Genomic DNA, 27,473 nt, shown 5'->3' on the forward strand with positions numbered 1-27,473 from the left:
CTACAATCGACTCGCAATTGTGGGGGCCCGTATGCCACTTGCAAATGGACCCTCCACTCGCAACTGGTCTGTTTTTGTTTTGTAGTTTTGTAATTGCCCTAGTTGCAAGCCCACCATCGACTTGCAACTGTGGGTACCCGCATGCCACTTGCAAGTAGAACATCGACTCGCAACTAGGGTTGTTTACTTGATGCCACTTGCAACTCAACCATCAACTTGCAACTTGACTTTTTGTTGTTCTTTTGAAATTGCCCTAGTTGCAAGTCAACCATCAACTCGCAACTGTGGGGGCCCGCATGCCACTTGCAAATGGATCCTCGACTCACAACCGGTCTATTTTTTGTATGTAGTTTTGCAATTGCCCTAGTTGCAAGTCAACCATCGACTCACAACTGTAGGGGGACTGCATCCTACCTGCAAATAGACCCTCGACTCGCAACTGGTCTATTCTTTTTTGTAGTTTTGTGATTGCCCTAGTTTTAAGTCCACCATCGACTTGCAATTGGTATATTTTTTTCTACTTCTGTAATTACCCTAGTTGCAGGTCCAACATCGACTCACAATTGTGGGTGCCTGCATGCCACTTGCAAGTAGACCATGACTCGCATCTAGGGTTGTTTACTCGATGCCACTTGGAACTCCACCAACAACTTGCAACTTGGATTTTTTGTGGTTGTTTGCAATTGCCCTAGTTGCAAGTCAACCATCGACTCGCAACTGTGGGGGCCCATGTGCCACTTGCAAATAGACCCTCGACTCACAACTGGTGTGTTTTTTTACTTTTGTAATTGCCCTAGTTGCAAGTCCACAATCGAGTCACAATTTGTGGGTGCCCGCCTGCCACTTGCAAGTAGACCATCGACTCGTGACTGGTCTGTTTTTTCTTGTTGTTAGGTCTTTTTGTTATAGTTGCATCTGCTCGTACTGCAATTACAGAACATATAATGTGACCGCAACCAGAGGTCGGGATAGTTGTCAACGCCGATGAAATCGGTTCCAATTTTTTGTTAGGTCTTTTTGTTGTCGTTGCAACCGCTCCAACTCGGAGCAATTTGCAACTCAGCACACCCTAGCACAACTGCAGGACATATAATGCAAACGCAACTAGGGGTTGGGGGAAGGGTTGTCGACGTCGATGGAATACAAGCAACTGTGGGCCCCGCATGTCACTTGCAAGCGGATCATTGACTTGCAACTTTGGGTGGTTACTCGATGTCAGTTGCAACTCAACCCCGGACTTGCAACTAGCCAAATTTTGTATGCTGCTTCGTAATTGCCCCAGTAGCATGTCCACAATCGTCTCGCAACTGCAAGGGCCCGCATGCCACTTGCAAGTAGACCATCGACTCGCAACTGGTCTTTTGCGTTGTTGTATGTTGTTGTTTTTGTTCTTGTTGTTGGTTGTTGTTGTTATTGTTGTTGTGTTGGTTGTTGGGGGTGTTTACTCGACGCCACTTGCATCTTGACCGTCTACTAGCAAATGGTCAGACCATCGACTCGAAACTGGTCTGTTTTTTTACTTTTGTAATTGTCCTACTTGCAAGTCCATTATCGAATCTCAATTGTGGTTCCCACATGACAGTTGTAAGTAGACCACCGACTCGCAACTAGGGTTGCTTTACTCGATGCCACCGTCAACTTGACCATGGACTTGCAACTGGTTTTTTTTTGTATGTAGTTTTTGCAATTGCCCTAGTTGCAAGTCCATCATTCACTCACAATTGTGAAGGGCCCAGATGCCAATTGCAAATAGACCCTCGACTCGCAACTGGTTTGTTGTTTTTTGTAGTTTTGTAATTGCCCTAGTTGCAAGTCCGCCATCGACTCACAACTGTGGGTGCCCGCATGCCACTCGCAAGTAGACCATCAACTCACAACTAGGGTTGTTTACTCGATGCCACTTGCAACTCGACCATCAACTTGCAACTCGGCTTTTTGGTTATTGTTTGCAATTGCCCTAGTTGCAAGTCCACCATCGACTTGCAACTGTGGGGGCCCGCATGCCACTTGCAAATGGACCCTCCACTCGCAACTGGTCTATTTTTGTTTTGTAGTTTTGTAATTGCCCTAGTTGCAAGTCCACCATTGACTTGCAACTATGGGTGCCCACATGCCACTTGCAAGTAGAACATCGACTCGCATCTAGGGTTGTTTACTCGATGCCACATGCATCTCGACCATCAACTTGCAACTCGGCTTTTTGTTGTTGTTTTGCAATTGCCCTAGTTGCAAGTCAACCATCGACTCGCAACTGTGGAGGACCGCATATCACTTGCAAATAGACCCTTGACTCGCAATTAGTCTACTTTTTGTATGTAGTTTTTGCAATTGCCCTAGTTGCAAGTCAACCATCGACTCACAACTATGGGGGCCCGCATGCCACTTGCAAATAGACCCTTGACTCACAACTGGTCTATTTTTTGTCTGTAGTTTTTGCAATTGCCCTAGTTGCAAGTACACCATCAACTCGCAACTGTGGGGGGCCTGCATCCCACTTGCAAATAGATACTCGACTCACAACTGGTCTGTTTTTTTGTAATTTTGTAATTGCCCTAGTTGCAACTCCAACATCGACTCACAACTATGGGTGTCTCCTGCCACTTGCAAGTAGACCATCGACTCGCAAATAGGGTTGTTTCTCGATGCCACTTGCAACTCGACCATCGACTTGCAACTCGGCTTTTTCTGTAGCTTGTTTTTGCCCTAGTTGCAAGTCCACCATCAACTCACAAATGTGGGTGCCCACATGCCACTTGCAACTCGATCATCGACTTGCAAATTCTTTTTTTGTAGTTTGTGATTGCCCTAGTTGCAAGTCGACCATCGACTCGCAGCTGGTCTATTTTTTGTCTGTACTTTTGTAATTGCCCTAATTACATGTCCACCATTGACTCGCAACTGGTATGTTTTTTGTCCGTAGTTTTGTAATTGCCCTAGTTGCAAGTCCACCATTGACTCGCAATTGTGGGGGCCCGCATGCCGCTTCTAAATATACCGTCGACTTGTAACTAGGTCTTTTTGGTTTGATGCCACTTGAAAGTCGACATTCCCCCTGCAACTGGTTCATTTGTTTTTTCATGCCACTTGCAAGTGGACACTCGACCTGCAAGTGGTTTTTTTTATTTTGATGCTCACTTGCATGTGGACACTAAGTTTGCAATGTTTTTTTCGTTGATTCCAGTTCAAGTCAACGGTCAACTTTGCAACTGGGTTTTCTTGTTTCATGCCATTTGCCAGTCGAGGGTCGATTAGAAACTGTGGGATCATTTTTTTTCTTTGTTGCCACTTGCAAGTAAAGTGTCATTATTTGCATTTTTGTGTTTTGTGATCTTACGGAGTCCACCGTTTTTCTTTTTGACTTGCAACTATGATTCTTTGTGTTCATGCCTTTTTTTTGCAAGTCCAATCTTTTTGATTCGATAGTTTATATTTCACAAACACTTTTTTCCGTATCTTTTTGAAGCTAAAATTTTGCAACGAAGCGTCAACTAATAACTCGAGAGCCCCTAGTTGTTAGTCCTTAGTGAACACACAACTATGCTTTTTTTCCTTTTTTAGTCTCTTTTTTTGTTGATTTTGTTGCAGGTGCACTAGTGATTTTTAGTGACCCTTTTTTTAATTCTCAATTTTTAGATTCATATTTTTTTACTAGGAGAGACCCCAAAATGCTTTCTCTAGGTGTTTCTAGACTAAACACAGTGTTCTGTAGTCAACTGCCATTTATAAACTCTTTTAGGGGGGTTTTCTGTAAGATCTCCACAACAACAACGATTCTCCAATGTATATCCACACAGACACATTTATTTTTTCATTTATTTTGTCTCCCATTTGCACTATTTGAATCAGTGGCGCAGAGGAGGAGGAGGAGGAGGAGGAGCCTCCCGCTCCGCACCTCTGCTGGACGCACGAGGCATCCGATTTGGAGATGGCGGGGCAGCGCTGCACAACTGTCGAGGCATGCGGCATCCACACCGCGGACGGCCTCTGCGCCGCCGACAAGCCACCGTCGTTCGGCCCTGCATGCGAGCTCTGCGTGGCCAACGGGATCTTCGGTGTGGGCGCCGTCCGGCAGCTGACAACAGCCGAGTCGCGCCAAGTCTCCCTCCCCCCTCTCCCCATGTGGAATCTGCTTGATTTTTGCTCGTGCCACTTGCTCAAATTTTTGCTCCGGCCGCGCCTGTGTTGCCATACGTTTCACCCTAGGCAGATTCAGTGGTCTGATTTTCACTAGAGTTGTTGTTGCATAGGGATACCACAGTTGAGCATGCACAGAATAAATTCAAGGCAAATAAGGACTGTCGTCGTAGTTGTTTTCAATGTTTTTGTTCTCAGTGTATATGTTGACAGAGCATGTACCACGTATTCACTTTTCTAATTGCTCAGAGAGCATGCATCATCTTCAGAGAGCACTCATTAGTCAATGTTCAGACAAGAATGCATGATGGACTGAGAGTTTGACCCATCATCTTTAGCAATTTTTCAGAGAGACATACTTCAAGTTTAGAGAGTTTGACTCATCATGTTCAGTAATCGCTCAGATTGTCCCCCCATTTTTTCCCTGCTAGTGTTGAATTGTGTATCATTTATTCAGAGACTTTGACTCATGAGTCAATGTTCAGAGAGGATGCCTTCATTTTTCAGAGAGTTTGAGTCATCAGCCATCTTTTGTCATGGTTGTCACATAGGCAGCAATCATGTTTTTTAGTCATGAAAGAACGAAACCCCCCCTGATGTAGTGTTTGTCAGCACACATGTTGTGCCAGTTTTAGAGAGATGTGCGTCTAGCTGTGATTTTTCTATCAGTGTTCTAGAGAGATGTGCGGGGCTCAAAAAAGCCCAAAACTGACAACCCAAAAACAAACAACGACAAAAAAAAACAACTGAAAGCTGACAACCCAAAAAATAAAAACCAAAGAGGCCCGTTCTTGTGTTTTTTCACCAAGAATAAGGATGGTGTAGGCCTTCCAGGAAAACGGGCTGAGACAAGAAAACGTGATGTCATGCATACGTCGTGTGAATGAGACCAATTTATGTCTCATTTGAATGAGTTTCAGGCGCTCCCAATTCATTTTATAAAAAAGCTGGGACCATTTGAACATCCGTTATACTAATTTATTTTCGGAAATACTTTCTTCGTCTCAAAATATAAGAACGTTTTTAACACTATACTAATGTCAAAAACATTTTTATATTATAGGACGGAGGGACGTACATGTATTTTCCACGTCCGGTGCACGTCACATTTCCTCACCCCTCCCCCGTAACAACCCAGCAAGAGGCGGTTCGCTCGTGTGAAGTGAACACACGCGTAATAACCACCCCAAGAGCCGTTCCGTTCGCCCGTTTGCCAGCTGGCTCGCCATATAAATACTTCGCGTTCACTTGGATTGACTCCCAGTCCCCGGCCTCACCGGAAAGATCACCACACCAGCCAACTCAAATCCTCCTCTCCTCCCTTCCCTCCCTCCCATTCCGATTCCCCACCGACTCCCCAAACCCCCTCGTAAACCCTACCTCGCCGCGCGACGACGCCAGCGGCGGTGGCGGAGCGCCCACCGCGTCCCCGCCTCCCTCGCCCCGCCGCAGCCGGCAAGGGCAAGGGGAAGATGAAGGGAGACGATCTGGTGAGCAGCGACGACCCCGCCGCTTCTCTCCCTTCTCTTCCTCCGCCTCCTCCCCGCGGGGCGGGGGCGCCGCTCGTCCTCTCTCTTACGGGTGCGGTCGCGTGACTCGCGTCTCGTGCCTGTCGCAGTCGGAGGAGGACCTCGAGCTCAAGGCGCGTCTCGAGGATTGCGTGGAGCGGGCGCAGAGCCGCGACCCCCGCCTCCGGATAGGCGCCATCGACACCCTGAGGTAATGCCTGCTGCCGCTTCTGAACTTCCCCGGGATTCGGCCGCATCGCTGCCAAATTTGGATGGCCAGTTTAGGCGCGAAAACCAGATTCCGTGTGATCCGGGCGCGAAAACCGAATTCGGCTCGGGCGCTGCTGCTCTGTTTCTAGTGCCCCGCACCACTGTCAATTATGATTAGTTTCGGTTCCGGTCTCCTGCTTAGTTCCGGTTCGGATTCAGGCGCGTCGCTGTCAATTTTGGATGGCCATTTTTTAGGCGCGAACACCAGAATCCGCGTGATCCGTTTTCTCGATTCGCATGCAAATGTTTGTTGCGCCGCTGCTTAGTTTGTTGTCTCCTGCTCCCTAATCTCTGGGTTGATTTCTCGATTTACCTACCGGTATGTACTGCAATCTGCAGGCTAGTTTATGGGAAATGTTACGCTCTGCGAAATTCATTGTCATGAAAATTTGCAAGGACGGGAATGCTGTTCCGGTTTTTGGTTGTGCTGGTTTGCTTATTTTGCAAGGGCACCGATTTTGGGCCCAGTTGGAGGCTTGTTACGTCCCTCTGCTCTTAAATTGGGACAGGATACTACGAAATCAAAATTCCTATTGCGTCATGCTTTCGTTGTCGAATTTCCCTATCATGTTATGATGGGATATTTGATTTGGTTTGTTCATTTCGAATGTTGCATCCTACTGCTGCTATTGGACTGTAGCACTGCATTCCTCAAACAGCTAATATGCCATTTTTCTTCTCAGTTCATAGTTAACTGTGATTAATGCTTAACAGGAAAGAGATTCGTGCGGCGACAAGCTCAATGACGTCTGCCCCGAAACAACTCAAATTCCTCCGCGCACACTATGGAACTCTCAAGACTTGCTTTGAGAGAATGCAGGATTCTGAACAGCAGAAGGTATCAATGTATTGTTAATCTCTCAGTTGAGCGGCTCGAGCCAAGCTTAAAAGTACTGCTTGGTGCTCATGATTTTCTGTTCTTATTGTGCAGAAACATATGGCAGACATTCTGTCAGTATTGGCCTTGACAATGTCTGGTGAAGGAGAAAGGGTATGCAAAAATACCAAAGCACTGTTCAAACATTTGTGCATTTCCTTCTGTTAGTATCTTTCTTCTTTACAAATAGCCATCATGTGAAGTTCTGAGCAAGATATATTCTACAGATAGTTTCATTTATTTCTAGGAGTAGTTCATACTGGTTAGAGTTTGCTTCAGCACTCATCAAATAAGGATCTTAAAAGCAGATTAGATGGCATAAGCAAAGAGCAAATATGTGAAGGCCCCAAACAAAAATCTAGAGTAACAGCCTCAGCTATCTCTCTCTGTTATGCTGCAACTAACCTGAACCCACTAAAAAATTTAGCCGTGCATGCTGCTGGGACAAAGGGCAGTGATTAATCTTCATTGTATAACTTAGTAACTTACCTATAGCTCGATCATATCTCATCCTATATTCCCCTATTCGACCATTATCAACATCAACACATGGTCCATCAACTGATTTATTTAACTTCTGGATTGATCGTCCCGTGCCCAATGTTGCTGGCGAGAGAACCAGATCTGTCGCTGCAACCTCAACAGTGTTATGCTTTCACACAAACCAGATAGCTAATAGGCACCTAGTCCTTTTCTTTGCTCGGGTATTTTAACACCAGAACCTACATGTAGGTAGGTTTACTTCAATACAGGTTTTCCCTCATCGTAAAACACCTAACTTCCGTTATAATTCATAAGCTTTTTTGGAAAGTTGAATACTGAAATGAGCATCTAGATTTAATTCACCATTACTGTACAGGGCTGGATTTGCTAAACTTTGCTTCCTTTTCTTGTTTTAGGAAAGCCTGAAGTACTGTATGATGGGCTCTTTAGTTGATGTATGTTCATGGGGACATGAATACGTGAGGTAATGACATTATCCAGCCTCCCTGGCTGTAATTCTAACCTTACCTTTTTCTTCATGTTACTTGTAACTAGCTCCCTATTAGCATTATTTACTATGCTGTCTTCCTATACACTATTTTCCATCCTTGTAACTACAAATACAACGTGATGTGAATTTATTTTTGATACGCTGTCTCAAATGCAATACTAACTCTTGTTGGTCCAGTTTGAATGTTATTCACTTACCATCCTAGTCACTCTGGCATGTCAAATGCAAGCTATATTGTTTGGAAATTAATGGGTTATAGTATTGCTCTTAAGTTTTTTTTGTTGTTGTTGCGGAAGCTCAAACTGTTCCATATAGTGGGCTCTAATTATGTCAATGTCTTGTTTGACAGAAACTTGGCTTTTGAAATTGGAAAAGAATGGAAGGTTAGATCCTAATCCACTACATCGGTTGTATTGCACAATTTCTTATATGTTCTTCATAGTACCCTGTTCTGTAGTATGATATCCACTTTCTGTCCGGATGGCAATGCCATTTCATGTGTCAGTTCCGTTTTTCCTGAACACGTACATAGTATATAGATATACATAGTTTTCGGCAAAAAATAATGGGCATTCAACTGAATACCCATGAATTGAAGTTGGCCTGCCCCTGGCACTCTTCACACTAGTATGACATCCAATTTCTGTGATTGCTGGTTTGCTATCTCTTAATGCATTCTACTTTGTTAGAAAAGAAGTTCCGTCAACTTTTTCTTTTGTTATCTATGCTATAGTGTATTAGTTGTTCCATGTAGTTGGGCTTAAATATGCAAACTTTATTCTTGGTCTTATAGTTATAATGCTAACCTTTTTCTTGTTTTGCAGTTCAATGGCTCATCAACGCCAATTGAATCAAAAATAAATGTAGTGCTGGAAATTGTCAAGTTTCACATGAAGGTTGATCCCGATTAGATTTTGTGTGTTGCATTTGTTTCATTTTGTTACTTCATCATATAAAAATATTAACTTACGTGGAATATGCTAATCGCTAATTGATAACCAATAGTAATTGTTTAAAAGAAACCTAATGGTGATTAATTCATTGATGGATTGAGAGTTTGATGGGTTTTGTTATTGTAGCATAATGCTGAAACTGAAGCTCTGGATCTTTTGCTGGAGGTTTGGTGAAACATTTCTGTTTGTATTAATGGATCAGTTTTATAATTATTGAGATGCAACTGAAGCATGGTATTTCTCTGTACATAGGTTGGATACCTTGAGATGCTTTCAGACGAAAAAAAGGAAGAATACCTTACGATGCTACTTCATCTTGTTGACTCTACCAACTACAAAAGGGCATGCTTGTATTTGACTAGTTGTTCTAAGTACGTGAATGAATTTATGTATTCTCTAATTTTATCGAGATTAAACTTGTGAACACTTGTTATGTTGGGGTGGAAACTGGCAGATACCTTTCTACACCCGACCATGAAGCCACACTTGGCACTGCCTATGACATGTACATGAAGTTTAGGGATCTTGCAAGTGCTTTGCGGATTGCACTTTTGGTCGACGACCACAAGGTGGGTGAATGAGCTATGCCTGTGATTTTGAGGTCCGAAATTAAATGGCACTAACATCAATCCAATGTCTTCTAGTATTGTGGTCAGAATGTGAAGATAAAGATGGTATTTGAAGAAACTAAAGATTTCTCCCTGAAGCAGCAATTCGCATTTATGATAGCACGCTATGTGAGTCTCATCCATGCTCAGACATGCAACAGAAGCAAAGTTATCTATTTTTGCCATCTTCTGCTGATTTATAATTCTGATAATTGGGATAGTTTGTAGCTATAGATTCCATACTACAGATAGTGTAAATTTCTGGGCAGACTCTTTGATTTTTATTTTCCTTTATCAATGAGCTCTTCTTATTGAAGGGTTTAAGCGTGGAGATTGATGATGAGATGGTTGCAGATGAAAATGAGAAGAATGCTTTACAGGAAGTAGTTTGTAACACCAAACTGGGTGAGGGGTACCATATCCTTGCGCGGGATATTGGTGTCATGGAGCCAAAATCTCCAGAGGACATATATAAGGTAGTATTTTGTTAGGTTATTTGCCGATTCAGTTTTTTCAGCAGCTTGTTAGTTTGTTTAGGCACCCCAGTTAAAATTTAAAAGACATGCTCATCTGTTAGGTTCATCTGATTGGCGGTCGAGGTGCCAAAAGCTCCAGCCTTGATTCTGCAAGGCCGAATTTGGCCGCAATTTTTGTCAATGCATTTGTCAATGCTGGTTATTGCCAGGTTAGCTCTTATGAACTTCCTCGCCATCTTTAGGGAAAGTACTGATATTAAGACCGTGTTCTTGTTGCAGGACAAACTCATGACTGCACTACCAGATTCTTTGCTATTCAAGAACAACGAACTTTGGAAAGCCAGTGCAGTAGCTAGTCTGGTATAGATATAATTCTCTTTCTATTAAGCACCTTTTAGATTACTAGATGATACGATAAGATGCCAGTACTAACTACTAAATACTAACACATCATTTTCAGGGAATGATACATCTGTGGGATCCTGATTTAGGATTTGCCGAACTTGACAAGTATCTGCACAGCAATGATACTAATGTCGTTGCAGGAACTTTGTTAGGTATAGGGATTGCCTCTTATGGTGTGAAGAAGGAATATGATCATGTACGTGCCACCCTACCCTACTCTATCCATCCTCTTGCTCTTCTAATGCAAGCCTTCTGCTGTAATAACCTCTTATGTTTTTCCAGGCACATGCTCTTATTTCTGAGTATAGCACGGGTGCAACATCAATTACACGAATCGGGGGAATCTTGGGTCTTGGCATTGCTTATGCTGGGTCCCGGAAAGACGAGGTCAAATCAATACATTCCCCTATAGCTGAAATACCCTTATTTTCTTGCATTGATACAGTTTCTGAATTTTCAGCTTAAATCGCATTTCTCAATTACCTTGAGTAACTCCCAAACACCTTTTGAGGAATTAGTGTTCTCTTCCATCTCTTTGGGATTGGTGTTTGTTGGTTCCTGCAATGAAGAGATTGCAGAGTCAATCATATCTGTCTTGAAAAATCACAGTAAAGAGCTCACAGAGCCCATTATTCATCTACTTCCAGTTGCCCTTGGCCTTCTATATCTTGGAAAACAGGTAATTTTGTTGTTCCTCCATAGTAAGATCCGCAGCTTCTTGTACAACTTTTTTTCTTGTTGCGGAGCATAGAATAATTATAAAACATGTATCTATCGTTTCGGTGCCTGCCCTTATACTTGTGGACATCCTTTTATGATATATCTTAAACCCATGCTTTGGCTGGTTTCTCTCCATTGTTGTAAAATAGTTTCATCTGCTGATGTGATTTATATTTAAATATCTTTTGTTTTGTATGTGTGTGCATGTGCACAGGCTTATGCATTTTTCCTATTCATCTCGTTGATCTTAACAACATTGTATCAGGAGATGGTGGATGCTACTGCTGCTAAGGTTTCTGAAACATTGGAAGAACCATTAAAGAAGTACTGTGGCCTGACTCTTACGTCTTTGGCATATGCTGGGACAGGGAATGTGCTTAAGGTAACTTGCCTTCAAAAGATACATGAATTTCAGAGAGGCTGTACAATACCAACAAGTTCAATGCATAGCTAGTTTTTAGGAACCATGCCATTTGGATTTTCAGGTTCAGGAGCTCCTTCGTAGTTGCTCAAATAAACTTGTGAAAGGTGGAAGTGACCAAGGGCCAGCAGTCCTTGGAATTGCTCTTATTGCCATGGCTGAAGGATTAGGAGCTGAAATGGCTGTACGGTCCCTCGAGCACCTTTTACAGTATGGTGATTGTAGTATAAGAAGAGCAGTTCCTCTTGCTCTTGGCATGCTCTGCGTATCCAATCCAAAGGTACTCCTATATTTTTGTATAAGTTTGCTTGTTTTTCTATAACATTAAATGGAAATGAGTCAAACTTTTGTGATATTAAAAGCCCTTTCAAATGTACCATGAAATTAAATGGAAACATTTTTTGGGTTGCACACGTACTGGCAATATATTAATAGCAGTGGAAGCATAATAGGCTAAGAACATGCACGGCTGTTTGTTTTTCATCTGTTGCATCATCCATTTTGGTCCGAATCTGCTTGAAGAACATGCTTTGTTAGACACTTATTTGGTCTTACTTGATTATTGGCGACTACATGCTTTGCTGCTTCTTATTTGATTCTAGCTCATTGAGTGCCTGCAGTTATGGTATACTTGGTGTAAATAGATTGTATCTTCCAGATGTCTAGTTTCATACTGTCTGCATATCATGTAGGCGGTTGTTGTGGACACACTGAGTAGACTGAGCCATGATGCGGACGGTGCAGTGTCGATGGTTAGCAACTTCGTCACAATCTATAGCACATTAATACCTCTTGAAGCTTAAGATTACGTTTGATCAAATCGGTACATGCAGGCTGCAATCATCTCACTGGGCTTGATAGGTGCTGGTACAAACAATGCACGTATAGCCGGATTGCTTCGTAAGCTCTCAAGTCAGCAATATGGCGGTTATCTGTATTGTGTAAGTACAAATATACAGAAAAAATAAATAAATCATGTCCTTGTTTTAAACACTAGTAAGATTTCCTGTGGTTATTTAAGTTTCAGATGATTTGATTTCGTTTGATTTCAGGTGAGGATTGCACAGGGTCTTCTTCACCTTGGGAAGGGCTTGCTGACACTTGACCCATGCCACTCTGACAGGCTACTTCTATCTCCGTGAGTAATGTACCCCATATGGTTTCCCTTTGGTTTTACTGGAAGCACGTTTCAAAAAGCTCTTGTTGTTGTTGTTGTCACTTTTCAGCGTAGCACTAGCTGGGCTTGTAACCGTTCTGCACGCATGCCTTGCCATGCAACCCATCATCGTCGAAAAGTATCCCTACATGCTATACATCCTCGCCCTTGCTATGCAGGTATGTATCTCCTACTAAGGACTCAGTGGTAGAGTTAAAGACGAATCACATGATTTGAGATGTGTGTTTCTCTGCTGGGGACAGCCTAGGATGTTACTGACTGTGGATGAGGATCTCAAGCCCCTCCATGTGCCTGTTCGTGTCGGCCAAGCAGTCGACGTGGTCGGTCAGGCGGGAAGTCCCAGGACCATCACTGGCTTCCAGACGTACAACACGCCTGTAGTGCTCGCTGCAGGGGAGCAAGCTGAGCTAGCAACTGAAAAGTAATTACAGTACATTTTCGAAATGAATCTTATGTTCAGTAACTTGATTCTTGCTTGAGCTTATTGCTGTTCCTGCATGTAGATATATTCCGCTGACACCAGTTCTGGAGGGCTTTGTGATCCTGAGGAAGAACCCAGAGCATCATGAAGATTGAGAGATCGGTGCGATGCAAGCGTAAGCGGATCTGCGGATGGAGTGCCATGAAGAGGCTTGGTCAACATCTAACTGTCACACAAGCAAGCGACAATGACTATTGTGAAGAGGCTGCAAATAGTCCTTAACAGAGTACAGGGACAATACAAAAGTATAGAATAGCTCAGGGGTCAATGTACAGAGGGAGATTGGGTCGATGTTTCTTCGAAAAGAGGAGAAGCAACTTTGTCGGAACGGGGAACAGGAACAGTGGGTGACTGATGGCTGCATAGCATAACCTCAATCAAATTTTGTGTTTTCACTCACTAGACTGTTTTTGAGATGCATATAATAGACATACTCAGTTGTCCGATGTTTTCTGCCCTTTTAAGAAGTCAATCATAATGTATCTACAATGCTAAGACATCCGCAAATGATCAACTTTTCGCACCCATCTGTTGCAAAAGCAAACATAATCTATAGATGGATAAACTTGCATTTTGTAAGAAAGCTAGTAGTGCACTGCCGAGAGGTGACTATCTGTCATTCACGACTTCATTGCTGATGGAGGTACTTTCTGTAGATTGATTTACGACTCCACGGGCAATATCATTCAACTTAAGCTCTGGAACCTTGACAGGTGGTGTTTCTGGTCAAGTATTAAAATGTCAGCAAAGCTATGGAAGGAGCAACTCTCAAGGTGAAAAAAAAACTGAAGATTAATGTTAGTTACCTGGTTCAACTGGAATGTATCTAAGCACATCATTCAGAACAAAATAGCCTCCCTTTTGTGGAGCAAGGAAGAACGATTGAGTAAATCTACGCTTCATGGCATCAGGCACAGTAAAAGACCCAGTAACTAAAACGAGCACACGGCCCTCATGGGATGGCTGAGAATCTACATTGTCTATCTGCATCGAACATCCCTTGAGGTATGTAGATACAAAGTGTTCATTGATATCCTGGTTAAGCACACACACACAAAATCGATTAGAACCAATCAGGGGACCATAGCCCTTAACTGAGCAAGCACGTATTAGACATATACGAGCTAAATGATGGGCGGCGGGAGGCATGGCATTCTAGGACGGAACCTCCGTCTCAAGTGCGGGCGGGCAATGTCGGGGTTATGATCCTGACAACGAGTACTAGGGGTACGAATAAGGGGTAGAGTAGCTACGGCATAGGTGTAACACACGGTGTTTAACGAGTTCAGGTCCGTCACTCGATGGAGATAAAAGCCCTATGTCTCATGCCTTAAGGCTTGCTTTGATTTGATGGATATGGTTACAAGGTTGAACGTGCCCGGCTAGGGGTGCGGCTTATATAGAGTGCGTTGCAGCCCCATGTCTCCCACACCGCTGGGGCAACTAATGCCATTGAATAATGAGGCAATTACTAGTGTAATGAGTCTATACTACAACAGTTACAGGTATTGGCAGCTATAAATCTATTTTAGTGGATGACTTAGGATTCCTCGATCGTTGCAGCTCCCACAACGCCTTCTTGCCATGTACGTTCGAGTGGTTGATCGTTCGCCGAGTGACGCGTGGTTGTCCGAGTGTTGTAGAGCCATCCGAATGATCCTCCTGATGAATGCATCCAAATGATGGCATGGTCCAGGGACCTACCTACGATGGTGATGGGCCTCATGTGGGTCCCAAATGATGGATCCTTGACCCTACCTGTAATAGGTAACCAAATCAGGCAGCCATGACTTCGCGTGGGTGTGTGTGTGGGAGGGGCTTGGTTGCGGGTGGTTGGCAGAGCAGGGCTGTGTCGGAGGGGTGTGAGCGTCGGGTTACATCACTTGCCGTCATTGTCCGTCTCACCCTCGTTGGTGGCTCCAAGTGGTTCTTCTTAGCTCATCTTTAGTTTGCGTGGGGTGCCCGACATCTTTGTATCTTGCCTTAGGTGTGTATGTGTGTGTTGTGTCGTGATGGCGTGTGTTTATATCGGTTCACTCGAGTGTATGTGGTAATGGTTGCTTTTATAATATAAAGCGGGGAAACCCTTTTTTGATAAAAAGAAGGTGGTCACAGCGGTATTAAAATATTTGGAGGATGGATTCATGCCAGATGGTATAAACGACACAATCATAGTGCTTATTCCTAAGGAAAAGAACACACAAAGTTTGAGAGAGTTCAGACTGATTTGCGGTCGTTTTGGTATGAACCTATCTTGGAAACTCAAAGTGCCCTTATTCTAGAAAGGTTCCGGAGGGGATGATGACGGACATCGCAATCATCACCTTTGAGGGCATCCTCAAAATCCAGCAAAATAAGAATCCTCGGAACATTTATTGTGCTTACAAACCGGATCTCATCAAATGCGGTATTATTAGTTTTTTTCCTAGTTTACCCCTTAAGAGCATCTACAACTGGATTTTGCAAATCCGGCCCCTCAAATGCACACGGACGTGTCACGGACAGTGATCAGTCACGCCTCAAATTAGCCAATTTGCATCCATCTCTTCCATATTTCATCCCTTAGATCCATACAAAACATGCAAAAGAAATCCTTCACACTACATCTACATACTACCCTAACTACTTTTCGTCGTCGGAGATGTCCACGACGCCGGTGCCGGGCACCGGTTGGACGAGCGGGTAGGAGGGCTCCAGCTCATCCTCCTCCTGCTAGACCTCATCCATGTAGGCGAACATCTCCGCCTTCTCTGCGGCCTCTTGCGCTTCCATCTCCTGTTGGCGACCGCGTCTTGCCTCCGCAGCCGACTCCGACCAGAGGGAATCGAGGATGGTCTGCTGCTCTGCCTGCAGATCCCCGTCGCCAGCGTCCCCCACATCCTCCTCTGGCTCATCCCCCCCCCCTCCACAAAGTCCTCCTCCTCCGGATCCACTACATCCGGAGGTAGCCCGCGGCGATCTGTGCTTCGCACCTAGCCTGGATCTGCTCAAGGAGCTCGGGTCGGCACTCCGGCGTCAGAAATTGCTCGCTCCTTACCCGACGGTGTGGGGACATAGCTACTAGGCGGACGGGTGGAGTGAAAAGTGGCGGCGGCGGCGGACAGGAGGAGGAAAATGTGAATGAATGATAGGGTTTCGATGCCGCCGATCGATTTAAATAGCCGGTAAGACGCTACGCGACCCGCCGAAGGAGACGAGCTTCAGACCGTCGGGTCTCCGGCTGGGACCTCTTTGTCAGTCCGACGTGGCAAAGCGTGCCCAGGCGCGCCCGCGCGCCTCCATGTCCGCCCCATATTTGGGCTGAATATGGGAGGTGCCGGTCAGTCCGAGTGTTTGATACCCGTTTGAGGCATTCGCCTGAATCGAAAAAACATGAGCAAACAGTGATCAAACGGTCCACCCGAATGTATGAGGGGGTTCGAGGCGCCGGATGCAGTAGATGACAACCGAGCAAAGAGGCGGTTCGCTCGTGTGAAGTGAAAACACGCGCCGTTCGCATGTTCGCCGGCTGGCGCGCTATATAAACACTTCGCGTTTACTTCGGTTGACCGCCCCTGACCAGAAAGATCACCACACCAGCCAGCCCAAATCCTCCTCCCCTCCCTCTCCTCGACCCCACATGTCAGTGACACAAAGGGGGGCTTATGATCAAAGGCACACGAACTGGGGGTTATCATCAATTATTCCCTGAATTTCTGATTGCCCGCCGACTCGCCGAACTCCCTCGTAAACCCTACCTCGCCGCGCGACGACGCCAGCGGTGGTGGCGGAGCGCCTGCCTCCGCCCCTTCCCCGCCTCCCCCACCCCGCCGCAGCCGGCCAAGGGCAAGGGGAAGATGAAGGGGGACGATCTGGTGAGCAGCGACGACCCCGCCGCTTCTCTCCTTCTCTTCCTCCGCCTCCTCCCCGCGGGGCGGGGGCGCCGCTCGTCCTCTCTCTTACGGGTGCGGTCGCGTGACTCGCGTCTCGTGCCTGTCGCAGTCGGAGGAGGACCTCGAGCTCAAGGCGCGTCTCGAGGATTGCGTGGAGCGGGCGCAGAGCCGCGACCCCCGCCTCCGGATAGGCGCCATCGACACCCTGAGGTAATGCCTGCTGCCGCTTCTGAACTTCCCCGGGATTCGGCCGCATCGCTGCCAAATTTGGATGGCCAGTTTAGGCGCGAATACCAGATTCCGTGTGATTCGGGCGCGAAAACCAAATTCGTTTCGGATGGAAGTGTTTGCTGCGCCGCTGCTCAGTTTCTAGTCTCCTGCTTAGTTCCGGTTCCGATTCAGGCGCGTCGCTGTCAATTTTGGATGGCCATATTTTAGGCGCGAACACCAGATTCCGCGTGATCCGTTTTCTCGATTCGCATGCAAATGTTTGTTGCGCCGCTGCTTAGTTTGTTGTCTCCTGCACCCTAATCTCTGGGTTGATTTCTCGATTTACCTACCGGTATGTACTGCAATCTGCAGGCGAGTTTATAGGAATGTTGCGCTCTGCGAAATTCACTGTCATGAAAAATTGGAGGGACAGGAATTCTGTTCAGGTTTTGGTTGTGCTGGTTTGCTTATTTTGCAAGGGTGCCAATTTTGGGCTCCCTCTGCTCTTAAGTTGGGACAGGATACTACGAAATCAAAATTCCTATTGTGTCATGCTTTCGCTGTTGAATTTCCCTATCAGGTTATGATGGTATATTTGATTTGATTTGTTCATTTCGAATGTTGCATCCTACTGCTGCTATTGACTGCAGCACTGCATTCCTCAAACAGCTAATATGCCATTTTTCTTCTCGGTACATAGTTAACTGTGGTTAATGCATAACAGGAAAGAGATTCGTGCGGCGACAAGCTCAATGACGTCTGTCCCGAAACCACTCAAATTCCTCCGTGCACACTACGGAACTCTCAAGGATTGTTTTCAGAGAATGCGGGATCCTGCACAGAAGGTATCAAGGGATTGTTAATGTCTCAGTTGAGCCAAGCTTAAGTACTATGGTGCTTATGATTTTCTGTTCTTATTGTGCAGAAACATATGGCTGACATTCTGTCAGTATTGGCCTTGACAGCGTCTGCTGAAGGAGAAAGGGTATGCAGAAATACCAAAGCACTGTTTAAACATTTGTGCATCTCCTTCTGTTAGTATCTTTCTTTTTTATAAATGACCATCACGTGAAATTCCGAGCAAGATATACTCTACAAATAGTTTTTATTTATTTCTAGTTCATAGTGGTTAGAGTTTGCTTTAGCACTCATAAATACGGATCTTAAAACCAGGCTAGGTGGCATAAGCAAAGAGCAAATATGTGAAGGCCCCAAACAAAAATCTAGATTAACGGCCTCATCCCTCTGTTATGCTGTAACTAACCTGAACCCACTAAAATATTTAGTCATGTGTGCTGCTGGGACCAAGGGCAAGGATTAATCTTCATAGTAACTTACCTATGGCTTGATCATATGTCATCCTATATTACCCCATTCGACCATTATCGACATCAACACATGGGCCATCAATTGATTTATTTAACTTCTGGATTGATCATCCTGTGCGTAATGTCGCTGGCGAGAGAACCACATCTATCACTGCTGACTGCAACTTTAACAGTGTTATGCTTTGACACAAACCAGATAGCTAACAGGCACCTAGTCCTTTTCTTTGCTCGGATATTTTAACACCAGAACCTACATGCAGTTACATTTACTTTAATACAGGTTTTCCCTCATCGTAAACCACCTAACTTCCATTATACTACTTCATAAGCTTTTTTGGAAAGCTGAATACTGAAATGAGCATCTAGATTTAGTTGACCATTACTGTATAGGGTTGTCTTGCTAAATTTTGCTTCCTTTTCTTGTTTTAGGAAAGCCTCAAGTACTGTATGATGGGCTCTTTAGTTGATATATGTTCATGGGGTCATGTATACGTGAGGTGATGACATTATTCATCCCCCTGGCTGTAATTCTAACCTTACCTTTTCTTCATGTTACTTGTAAATAGCTCCCTATTAGCATTATTTACTATTTTGTCTTCGTATACACTATTTTCCATCCTTGTAGCTACAAATACAACGTGATGTGAATTTATTTTTTATATGCCCTCAAATGCAATACTAAATCTAAAGAATCACTCTTACGTAATTTGTTGTTGTTCCAGTTTGAGTGTTATTGACTTACCACCATCCTAGTCATTCTGCCATGTCAAATCTAAGCTATATTGTTTGGAAATTAATGGGCTATAGTTTTGCTCCTAAATTTTTTTATTGCGGAGGCTCAAGCTGTTTCATATAGTGGGCTCTAATTATGTCAATGTCTTTTTCGACAGAAACTTGGCTTTTGAAATTGGAAAAGAGTGGAAGGTTAGATCCTAATCCACTTCATCGTTTGTATTGCATGATTTTTTATATGTTCTCCATAGTACCCTGTTCTGTAGTATGATATCCACTTTCTGTCTGGATGGCATGCCATTTCTCGTGTTAGTTACGTGCTAGATATACATAGTTTTCGGCAAAAAACTGAATAGTGGCCCGCCCCTGTCTCTCTTCACAGTAGTATGACATCCAATTTCTGTCTAGATGTTGTTGATTATACCAATAGTGTTTTAATTGTTCTTCATGGTAGCATGACATCCAATTTCTGTCTAGATGTTGTATATTAGAATCGAAAGTGTTTTGGTTGTTTTTCCTCGAACCTTTTGACTTTATCGTCAGTATGTATATACCTTACTGATTGATGTACCATAATTTCTGTGGCTGTCCAGCTGACAAGACTCTTGAAGTTGTGATTGCTGGTTTGCTATCTCTTAATGCATTTTATTTTGTTAGAAAAGAAGTTCCATCAACTCTTTCTTTTGTTATCTATGCTATAGTGTATTAGTTGTTCCAGGCAGTTGGGCTTAAATATCAAACTTTTCTTGTTTTGCAGGACAATGGCTCATCAACGCCAATTGAATCCAAGATAGAACTAGTGCTGGAAATTGTCAAATTTCACATGAAGGTTGATTCCGATTAGATTTTGTGTGTTGCATTTGTTTCATTTTGTTACTTCATCATATAAAAATATTAACTTATGTGAAATATGCTAATCGTAATTGATAACCGATAGTAATTGTTTAAAATAAACCTAATGGTGATTAATTCTTTGATGGATTGAGATTTTGATGGGTTTTGTTATTGTAGCATAATGCTGAAACTGAAGCTCTGGATCTTTTGATGGAGGTTTGGTGAAACATTTCTGTTTGGATTAATGGATCAGCTTTATGCTTATTGAGATGCAACTGAAGCATGGTATTTCTTTGTACATAGGTTGGATACCTTGAGATGCTTTTCGACGAAAAATATGAAGAGTACCTTGCAAGGCTATTTTGTCTTGTTGACTTTACCAACTACAAAAGGGCATGCTTGTATTTGACTACTTCTTCTAAGTACGTGCGTGAATTTATGCATTCTCTAATTTATCGAGATTAAACTTGTGACCACTTGTTATGTTGCGGTGGAAACTGGCAGATACCTTTTGACTCCTGACCGTGAGGCCTATGAGGCCACACTTTACATTGCCTTTGGCATGTATGGGAAGTTTAGGGATCTTGCAAGTGCTTTGCGGATTGTGCTTTTGGTCAACGACGACAAGGTAAGTGAATGAACTATGCCTGTGATTTTGAGGTCCGAAATTCAATGGCACTAACATTGATTTCAATGTCTTCTAGTGTTGTGATCAGAGTGTGAAGATTGTATTTGCAGAAACTGAAGATTTCTCCCTGAAGCAGCAACTCGCATTTATGATAGCACGCTATGTGAGTCTCATCCATGCTCACAGACATGCAACAGAAGCAAAATTACCTATTTTTGCCATCGTCTGCTGATCTACAATTCTGATCATTGGGATAGTTTGTACCTATAGATTCCATACTACAGATTGTTTAAATCTTTTAGCAGACTCTTTGAACTTTATTTCCTTTATCAATGAGCTCTTCTTATTGAAGGGTTTAAGCATGGAGGTTGATGATGAGATGGTTGCAGATGAAAATGAGAAGAATGCTTTGCAGGAAGTAGTTAATAACACCAAACTGAGTGAGGGGTACCATATGCTTGCGCGGGATATTGGTGTCATGGAGCCAAAATCTCCAGAGGACATATATAAGGTAATTTTTTGTTAGGTTATTTGCCGATTCAGTTTTTAAGCAGTTTGTTAGTTTGTTTAGGCACCCCAGTTAAAATTCAAAAGACATGCTCATTTGTTAGGTTCATCTGATTGGCGGTCAAGGTGCCAAAAGCTCCAGCCTTGATTCTGCAAGACAAAATTTGGCCGCAACTTTTGTCAATGCATTTGTGAATGCTGGTTATTGCCAGGTTAGCTCTTATGAACTTCCTCGCCATCTTCAGGGAAAGTAATGATATTAAGATCATATTCTTGTTGCAGGACAAACTCATGACTGCAATTTCAGATTCTTCTGAAAATTTACTATTCAAGAAGAACGAACTTGGGAAAGCCAGTGCAGTAGCTAGTCTGGTACTGATATAATTCTATTTCTATTAAATGCACCTTTTAGATTACTAGACGATGCGAGTATTTGATAAGATAACAGTACTAAATACTAACACATCATTTTCAGGGAATGATACATCTATGGGATCATGATTCAGGATTTGCCATACTTGACAAGTACCTGCAGAGCGATGATACTCATGTCGTTGCAGGGGCTTTGTTAGGCATAGGAATTGTCTCTTGTGGTGTGAAGAATGACTATGATCCTGTATGTGCCACCCTACCCTACTCCATCCATCCTCTTGCTCTTCTAATACAAGTCTTCTGCTGTAATAATCTCTTATGTTATGCAGGCACTTGCTCTTATTTCTGGGTATAGCACGAGTGCAGCATCAATTACACGTATCGGTGCAATCTTGGGCCTTGGTATTGCTTATGCTGGGTCCCGGAAAGACAAGGTTAAATCAATACACTCCCCTATACCTGAAATACCCTTATTATCTTGCATTGATATAGTTTCCGAATTTTCAGCTTAAATCGTTGTTCTTAATTACCTTGAGTGACTCCCAAGCACCTTTGGGGGACTTAGTGTTCTCTGCCATCTCCTTGGGATTGGTGTTTGTTGGTTCCTGCAACGAAGAGATTGCACAGTCAATCATATCTGTTTTGAAAAATCTTATTAAAGCAGAGCTTGCAGATCCCATTATTCGTCTGCTTCCACTTTCCATTGGCCTTCTATATCTTGGAAAACAGGTAATTTTGTTGTTCCTCAGTAAGATTCACAGCTTCCTGTACATTTTTTTTCTTGTTTCGGAGCATGGAATAATTTTAAAACATGTATTCTATGTTTCGGTGCCTGCCCTTAATACTTGTGGACACCCTTTGATGATATATCTTAAACCCATGCTTTGGCTGGTTTCTCTCCATTGTTATAAAATAGGTTCATCTGCTGATGTGATTTATATTTAAATACCTTTTATTTTGAATGTGGCTGCATGTGCACAGGCTTATGAATTTTTCCTATTCAATTTGTTGATCTTAACAACACTGTATCAGGAGGGGCCGAAGGCTAACGTTGTTAAGGTTTCTGAAACATTTGATGAAATAATGAAGGAGGTTTCTAAAACATTTGATAAAATAATGAAGGACTATTGGAATATAACTCTTATGTCTTTGGCATATGCTGGGACAGGGAATGTGCTTAAGGTAACTTACCTTCAAAAGATACATGAATTGCAGAGAGATTGTATGATACCCAAAAGTTCAATGCATAGCTGTTCTTAATGAACTATGCCATTTGATTTTTCAGGTTCAGGAGCTCCTTAGTATCTGCTCAAAAAAGGAAGGTGGAAGTCACCAAGGGCCAGCAGTACTGGGAATTGCTCTTATTGCCATGGCTGAAGAATTAGGAATTGAAATGGCTGTACGGTCCCTTGAGCAACTTTTTAAGTATGGTGATTATAATATTAGAAGAGCGGTTCCTCTTGCTCTTGGCATGCTCTACATATCCAATCCAAAGGTACTCCTATATTTTATATAAGTTTCGCTTGTTTTCTGTAACATTAAATGGGAACAAATCAAACTTTTGCCATATTAATAGCCCTTCCAAATGCACCATGAAATTAAATGGAAACATTTCTTGGGTTGGCGGATGGATCAGTCCCACAAGATGGAGCATTTGCATCTCTGTACTGTTGCACACATATTTGTAATATATTAATAGCAGTGGAAGCACAATAGGCTAAGAACATGCATGACTGTTAGTTTTTCATCTGTTGCAAAACCATCCGTTTCAGTCTGAATGTGCTTGAAGAACATGCTTTGTTAGACACTTATTTGGTCTTACTTGGCTTATTGGCAACAACATGCTTTGCTGCTTCTTATTTGATTCTAGCTCACTGCGTGCCCGCAGTTATATGGTAATAATGTACATAGGTTGCATCTTCCAGATCTCTAGTTTCATACTGTCTGCCTATCATAATTAATGTAAATAGATTGTATCTTCCAGATGTCTAGTTTCATACTGTCTGCATATCATGTAGGTAGACGTTGTGGACACACTGAGTAGACTGAGCAATGATCCGGACGGTCAAGTAATGATGGTTAGTAACTTCGTCACAATATAACATATTGATTCTTCTTATTGCTCAGACTACATATTTGATCAAATCACTACATGCAGGCTGCAACCATCTCACTTGGTTTGATAGGTGCTGGTACAAACAATGCACGCATAGCCGCGTTGCTTCGTAACCTCTCAAGTCAGGAACATGGCGTTTACCTGTTTTGTGTAAGTACAAACCTACAGCAAAAAACACTATCCTTGTTTTAAACGTTAGGACGATTTCCTTTGGTTATTTAGGTTTCAGATTTGTTGATTTCATTTGATTTCAGGTGAGGATTGCCCAGGGTCTTGTTCACCTTGGGAAGGGCTTGCTGACACTTGCCCCATACCACTCTGACCGGCTACTTCTATCCCCGTGAGTAATATGTCCCGTAGGATTTCCCTTTGGTTTTACTACAATTTAAAAAGATTTTGTGTTGTCACTTTTCAGCGTAGCACTAGCTGGGCTAGTAACCGTTATGCACGCATGCCTTAACATGCAATCCACCATCCTCGGAGAGTATCCCTACATGCTGTACATCCTTTCCCTTGCTATGCAGGTATGTATCTCCAACTAAGGACTCAGTGGTAGGGTTAAAGAAGAATCACACATGATTTGAAATCTGTGTTTCTCTGCTGGGAACAGCCTAGGATGTTACTGACCGTGGATGAGGATCTCAAGCCCCTCCATGTGCCTGTTTGTGTCGGCCAAGCAGTTGACGTGGTCGGTCAGGCAGGAAGTCCCAGGACCATCACTGGCTTCCACACGCACAACACGCCTGTACTGCTCGCTGCAGGGGAACGAGCTGAGCTAGCAACTGAAGAGTAATTACAGAACATTTTGGACATGAATTTTATGTTCAGTAACTTGATTCTTCCTCGAGCTCACTGCTGTTCCTGTGTGTAGATATATTCCGCTGACACCAATTCTTGAGGGCTTTGTGATCCTGAGGAAGAACCCAGAGCATCATGAAGATTGAGAGATCGGTGCGATGCAAGTGTAAGCGGATGGAGCATGAACAGGCTTGGTCAACATCTAACTGTCACACAAAAAGGGACAATGACTACTGTGAAAGAGGCTGCAAATATTCCTTGTAACAGATTACAGGTCTTACAGGGTCAATACAAAGAGTAGAATAGCGTTAGGTGACAGTGTATGTACAGAGAGAGAATTGGGTCAGTGTTTCATCAGAAAGAGGAGAAGCAACTTTGTCGGGAGCGGGAACAGGAATAGTGGGTGTGACTGAAAGCTGCAAACAAGTCACTCATAATGTATGTACAATGCTAAGACATCCGCAAATGATCAACTTTTCGCACCCATTTGTTGCAAAAGCAATTAAGCAAACCTAATCTATAGATGGATAAACTTGCATTCTGTAAGAAAAGCTAGTAGTGCACCGCCGAGACGTGACTATCTGTCATTCACTGTAGATTGATTCATATGACTTCACCGGCGATATCATCATACCCAGAAATAATCTATCAACGGAGGCTCTGGAACCTTGACAGGTGGTGTTTCTGGCCAAGTATTGAAATGTCAGTAAAGCTATGTAAGGAGCAACTCTGAGGGTGAAAAAAAACTGAAGATAAATGTTAGTTACCTGGCTCAACTGGAATGTATCTAAGCACATCATTCAGAACAAAATAGCCTCCTTTTTGTGGAGCAAGGAAGAACGACTGAGTAAATCTACGATTCATGGCATCAGGGACAGTAAAAGACCCACTAACTAAAACGAGCACACCGCCCTCGTGGGATGGCTGAGAATCTACATTGTCTATCTGCATCGAACATCCCTTGAGGTATGTAGATACAAAGTGTTTTTTGATATCCTGGTTAAGCACACAAAAAACAAATCGATTAGAACCAATCAAGTGACTATAGCCCTTAACTGAGCAAGCACGTATTAGACAAATAAGAGAGATGAGTGTTGGGAAGAATTCTACTGCGTTCAACATGGCACATAATCTCTTGCTACAAATGATGTTATATCACAAGGTTGTGCTTGCATGGATGCTGCATCATAAGATCACATAGAAACCATATTGGCATGGACATCCTTTAGCTAACGATGTCCAATTGTCCATGGATCACATTTCAACACGTATGGTCTATACATTGGATTCTTAGCATAATCCCACTACTACTAAATGCTCAATTTACAACCGAAATGGAAAGATCATACAATACCGCTGCTGCGCTGCAGAGAACTTACACGCATTGTGGTTATAGATGTCAATTTACCATCAGAATTTGGCTTCCGACCAAGAATACTGTCATCATGATAGAACTTATGGACATCCTCTGGTGACTCATTCAGAATTTTGTAGTAGTGTTGGGCAAATGCATTTCCAATCTGTAAGCAAAGCCAAAATCCTGATCAACAGTACTCTTTTATTTGCAGAGTAATAATAACTAATATGGAGAAAATCACTACCACATGGGGATGGGGAAGAACACCACCCACAGAATTCCCAGCTTGCTTAGCCATTGCTGCATAAGGAATATCTCTGATTAGTATCTTTTGAGGTGAATGAATATTGTGAGAATGTAGAATGAAAAATTGTTGCCAGAAAGAAAAATGTTTGAAATTCAGAACCAAAACATTAATACTTGTGTCCCACAGGGCCAAAGCAAGAAAAAGAAAAGAAGGTCTGCAGCTCAGTGCCGGGTGCCGACTGAAACACTCCCACCAAAATTCACAAACTACACGAGGGTACGGGCAGCGGGCTAAATCGTGCAAGATTTGCAGCACATGACTGTCCTGATACTCCAAAGTACCAGCCCAACGACCAACATCAGCTCAGCAGCAACTGACGAGAATCCATCCATCCAGATAATGATCAGAGCTCGCACTGTACTACACTAGTACTACGTGATAACCACTCTGTTCAACAAACTGCCACCCAGAGTAATGCAGCACGAATTTACAGACGGCACAAACTTCAGTCAGAGTGTGCCCAATGTTACAGCGTTACCCCGCGCACCAAACGCCCACATGGACCCACGAAGCCTACAAAGTTCGCGAGCCGCGACGGCACGACGAAGGAAGGACGAAAGCGCGTCGAGCAAATAACGACGCTCGCCTAAAAGAGGAGACATCGAGGACGAGGAGTACAAGTGGCACTGGGAGAGGAACTCGTTGTACCTGACGAACGGAGTACGGTCGAGCCGGCCGCCGCTGGAGGGGAAACCCTAGGGAGGCGATTCGGAGATGGTGCTGCTGGCAATCGCGGATCTGCGGTGGCGCAGTTGGACTAGATGGACCGATGAGGCGGGCGCGGGGGCGGTGGGGTGGGTGGGTGTGGGGGTTTACGATGGAACTGCGGGTTTGCAGGGCGGTTCAGCATATTAGCTCCGCGGTCCCACCTACCGGTCTTTTTTTTAAAGACCTACCAGTCTTTTTTTAGCGTGTTTTTTTGAGGAAATTGCCATCATGGTTCGCTTTCGTTCAGCATGTTAGCTCCGCGGTCCCACCTACCGGTCCTTTTTTTAGGGTTTTTTTTCCTGAGGAAATGCCATCATGGTTCACTTTACTGACTTGGCAAAATGGTTACATCGTCTATCAGGCATATTTAGAAAAGAAAAATCAAGAGGTCCATCAACCCAATTACAAAAAATATTATTATCATAAGCGAATTTAGCTAAACTATGGGCTACCCCGCATACAATGAAGATAATGCACCGAACCTATCATCCCAGCCACGATGAAGCATTCAACATAACGGAAAACACTTCCTATCAGTAGTCTGATAGGAAGCCAACGTTAGACCACTCGTTCTCGATCGATTCAAAAATAATGATGTGGGAGAATCTCAAAGCACAAACACCCTATCCACTTATGGTCCTGGCCTCCTAGGTGGCATTGTCATCCAGAAGAGGCATGCC

At 43.5% G+C, this 27,473-nt stretch overlaps 3 protein-coding genes across 7 annotated transcripts; 2 read left to right on the forward strand and 1 right to left on the reverse strand.

The window, feature by feature from the left end:
* The first annotated feature begins 5,407 nt into the window (after nt 1-5,407).
* On the forward strand, nt 5,408-13,506 carry LOC123156186 (26S proteasome non-ATPase regulatory subunit 2 homolog A). 2 transcript variants are annotated; one of them, XM_044574349.1, is made up of 25 exons: nt 5,408-5,624; nt 5,753-5,853; nt 6,627-6,750; nt 6,844-6,903; nt 7,689-7,756; nt 8,133-8,166; nt 8,608-8,679; nt 8,863-8,901; nt 8,989-9,107; nt 9,191-9,305; nt 9,381-9,473; nt 9,662-9,820; nt 9,922-10,029; nt 10,100-10,180; nt 10,281-10,421; nt 10,508-10,612; nt 10,686-10,904; nt 11,211-11,327; nt 11,431-11,646; nt 12,059-12,118; nt 12,200-12,307; nt 12,419-12,504; nt 12,593-12,701; nt 12,786-12,964; nt 13,047-13,506. In XM_044574349.1, the coding sequence occupies exons 1-25, from the start codon at nt 5,607-5,609 to the stop codon at nt 13,117-13,119; spliced, it is 2,604 nt and encodes an 867-aa protein (XP_044430284.1). In that variant the 5' UTR covers nt 5,408-5,606; the 3' UTR covers nt 13,120-13,506. The 2 variants fall into 2 exon arrangements, with proteins under 2 accessions (XP_044430284.1, XP_044430285.1); XM_044574350.1 differs by having other exon boundaries at nt 11,214-11,327.
* A 3,037-nt stretch (nt 13,507-16,543) lies between these two features.
* On the forward strand, nt 16,544-24,903 carry LOC123156185 (26S proteasome non-ATPase regulatory subunit 2 homolog A). Of its 4 annotated transcripts, none has more exons than XM_044574346.1 (25): nt 16,546-16,878; nt 17,006-17,106; nt 17,831-17,951; nt 18,032-18,091; nt 18,864-18,931; nt 19,325-19,358; nt 19,924-19,995; nt 20,178-20,216; nt 20,304-20,422; nt 20,505-20,628; nt 20,705-20,791; nt 21,044-21,139; nt 21,240-21,347; nt 21,418-21,507; nt 21,611-21,751; nt 21,837-21,941; nt 22,015-22,236; nt 22,540-22,689; nt 22,793-23,002; nt 23,526-23,585; nt 23,666-23,773; nt 23,878-23,963; nt 24,039-24,147; nt 24,234-24,412; nt 24,495-24,903. In XM_044574346.1, exons 1-25 carry the CDS (start codon nt 16,669-16,671, stop codon nt 24,565-24,567), a joined length of 2,772 nt encoding a protein of 923 aa, XP_044430281.1. In that variant the 5' UTR covers nt 16,546-16,668; the 3' UTR covers nt 24,568-24,903. The 4 variants fall into 4 exon arrangements, with proteins under 4 accessions (XP_044430282.1, XP_044430281.1, XP_044430280.1 ...); XM_044574345.1 differs by having other exon boundaries at nt 16,547-16,878; nt 20,981-21,139; XM_044574347.1 differs by lacking the exons at nt 24,039-24,147; nt 24,234-24,412; nt 24,495-24,903 and adding an exon at nt 24,148-24,217 and having other exon boundaries at nt 16,544-16,878; nt 20,981-21,139.
* LOC123156187 (nuclear transport factor 2) lies at nt 24,819-26,876 on the reverse strand. Its single transcript, XM_044574351.1, has 5 exons — nt 26,734-26,876; nt 26,023-26,078; nt 25,801-25,941; nt 25,189-25,417; nt 24,819-25,105 (listed from the first exon to the last, which is right to left on the reverse strand). The coding sequence occupies exons 2-5, from the start codon at nt 26,074-26,076 to the stop codon at nt 25,050-25,052; spliced, it is 480 nt and encodes a 159-aa protein (XP_044430286.1). The 5' UTR covers nt 26,077-26,078; nt 26,734-26,876; the 3' UTR covers nt 24,819-25,049.
* Nucleotides 26,877-27,473: the final 597 nt, after the last annotated feature.

The sequence above is a fragment of the Triticum aestivum genome, chromosome 7B (assembly GCF_018294505.1).
Source record: "Triticum aestivum cultivar Chinese Spring chromosome 7B, IWGSC CS RefSeq v2.1, whole genome shotgun sequence".
Lineage (NCBI taxonomy): Eukaryota > Viridiplantae > Streptophyta > Magnoliopsida > Poales > Poaceae > Triticum > Triticum aestivum.

Coding starts and splice junctions, on each gene's coding strand:
- LOC123156187 (XM_044574351.1), bottom strand. CDS start 26,076: ATGGCTAAGCAAGCTGGGAATTCTGTGGGTGGTGTTCTTCCCCATCCC. Junction 25,942..26,022: donor TTCTTCCCCATCCCCATGTG/GTAGTGATTTTC, acceptor CTTTGCTTACAG/ATTGGAAATGCATTTGCCCA. Junction 25,418..25,800: donor CATCTATAACCACAATGCGT/GTAAGTTCTCTG, acceptor GTGCTTAACCAG/GATATCAAAAAACACTTTGT.
- LOC123156186 (XM_044574349.1), top strand. Junction 8,680..8,862: donor TTGTCAAGTTTCACATGAAG/GTTGATCCCGAT, acceptor TTGTTATTGTAG/CATAATGCTGAAACTGAAGC. Junction 9,821..9,921: donor CTCCAGAGGACATATATAAG/GTAGTATTTTGT, acceptor CTCATCTGTTAG/GTTCATCTGATTGGCGGTCG.
- LOC123156185 (XM_044574345.1), top strand. CDS start 16,669: ATGATCAAAGGCACACGAACTGGGGGTTATCATCAATTATTCCCTGAA. Junction 21,508..21,610: donor CCAGTGCAGTAGCTAGTCTG/GTACTGATATAA, acceptor CATCATTTTCAG/GGAATGATACATCTATGGGA. Junction 23,003..23,525: donor TCTACATATCCAATCCAAAG/GTACTCCTATAT, acceptor CATATCATGTAG/GTAGACGTTGTGGACACACT.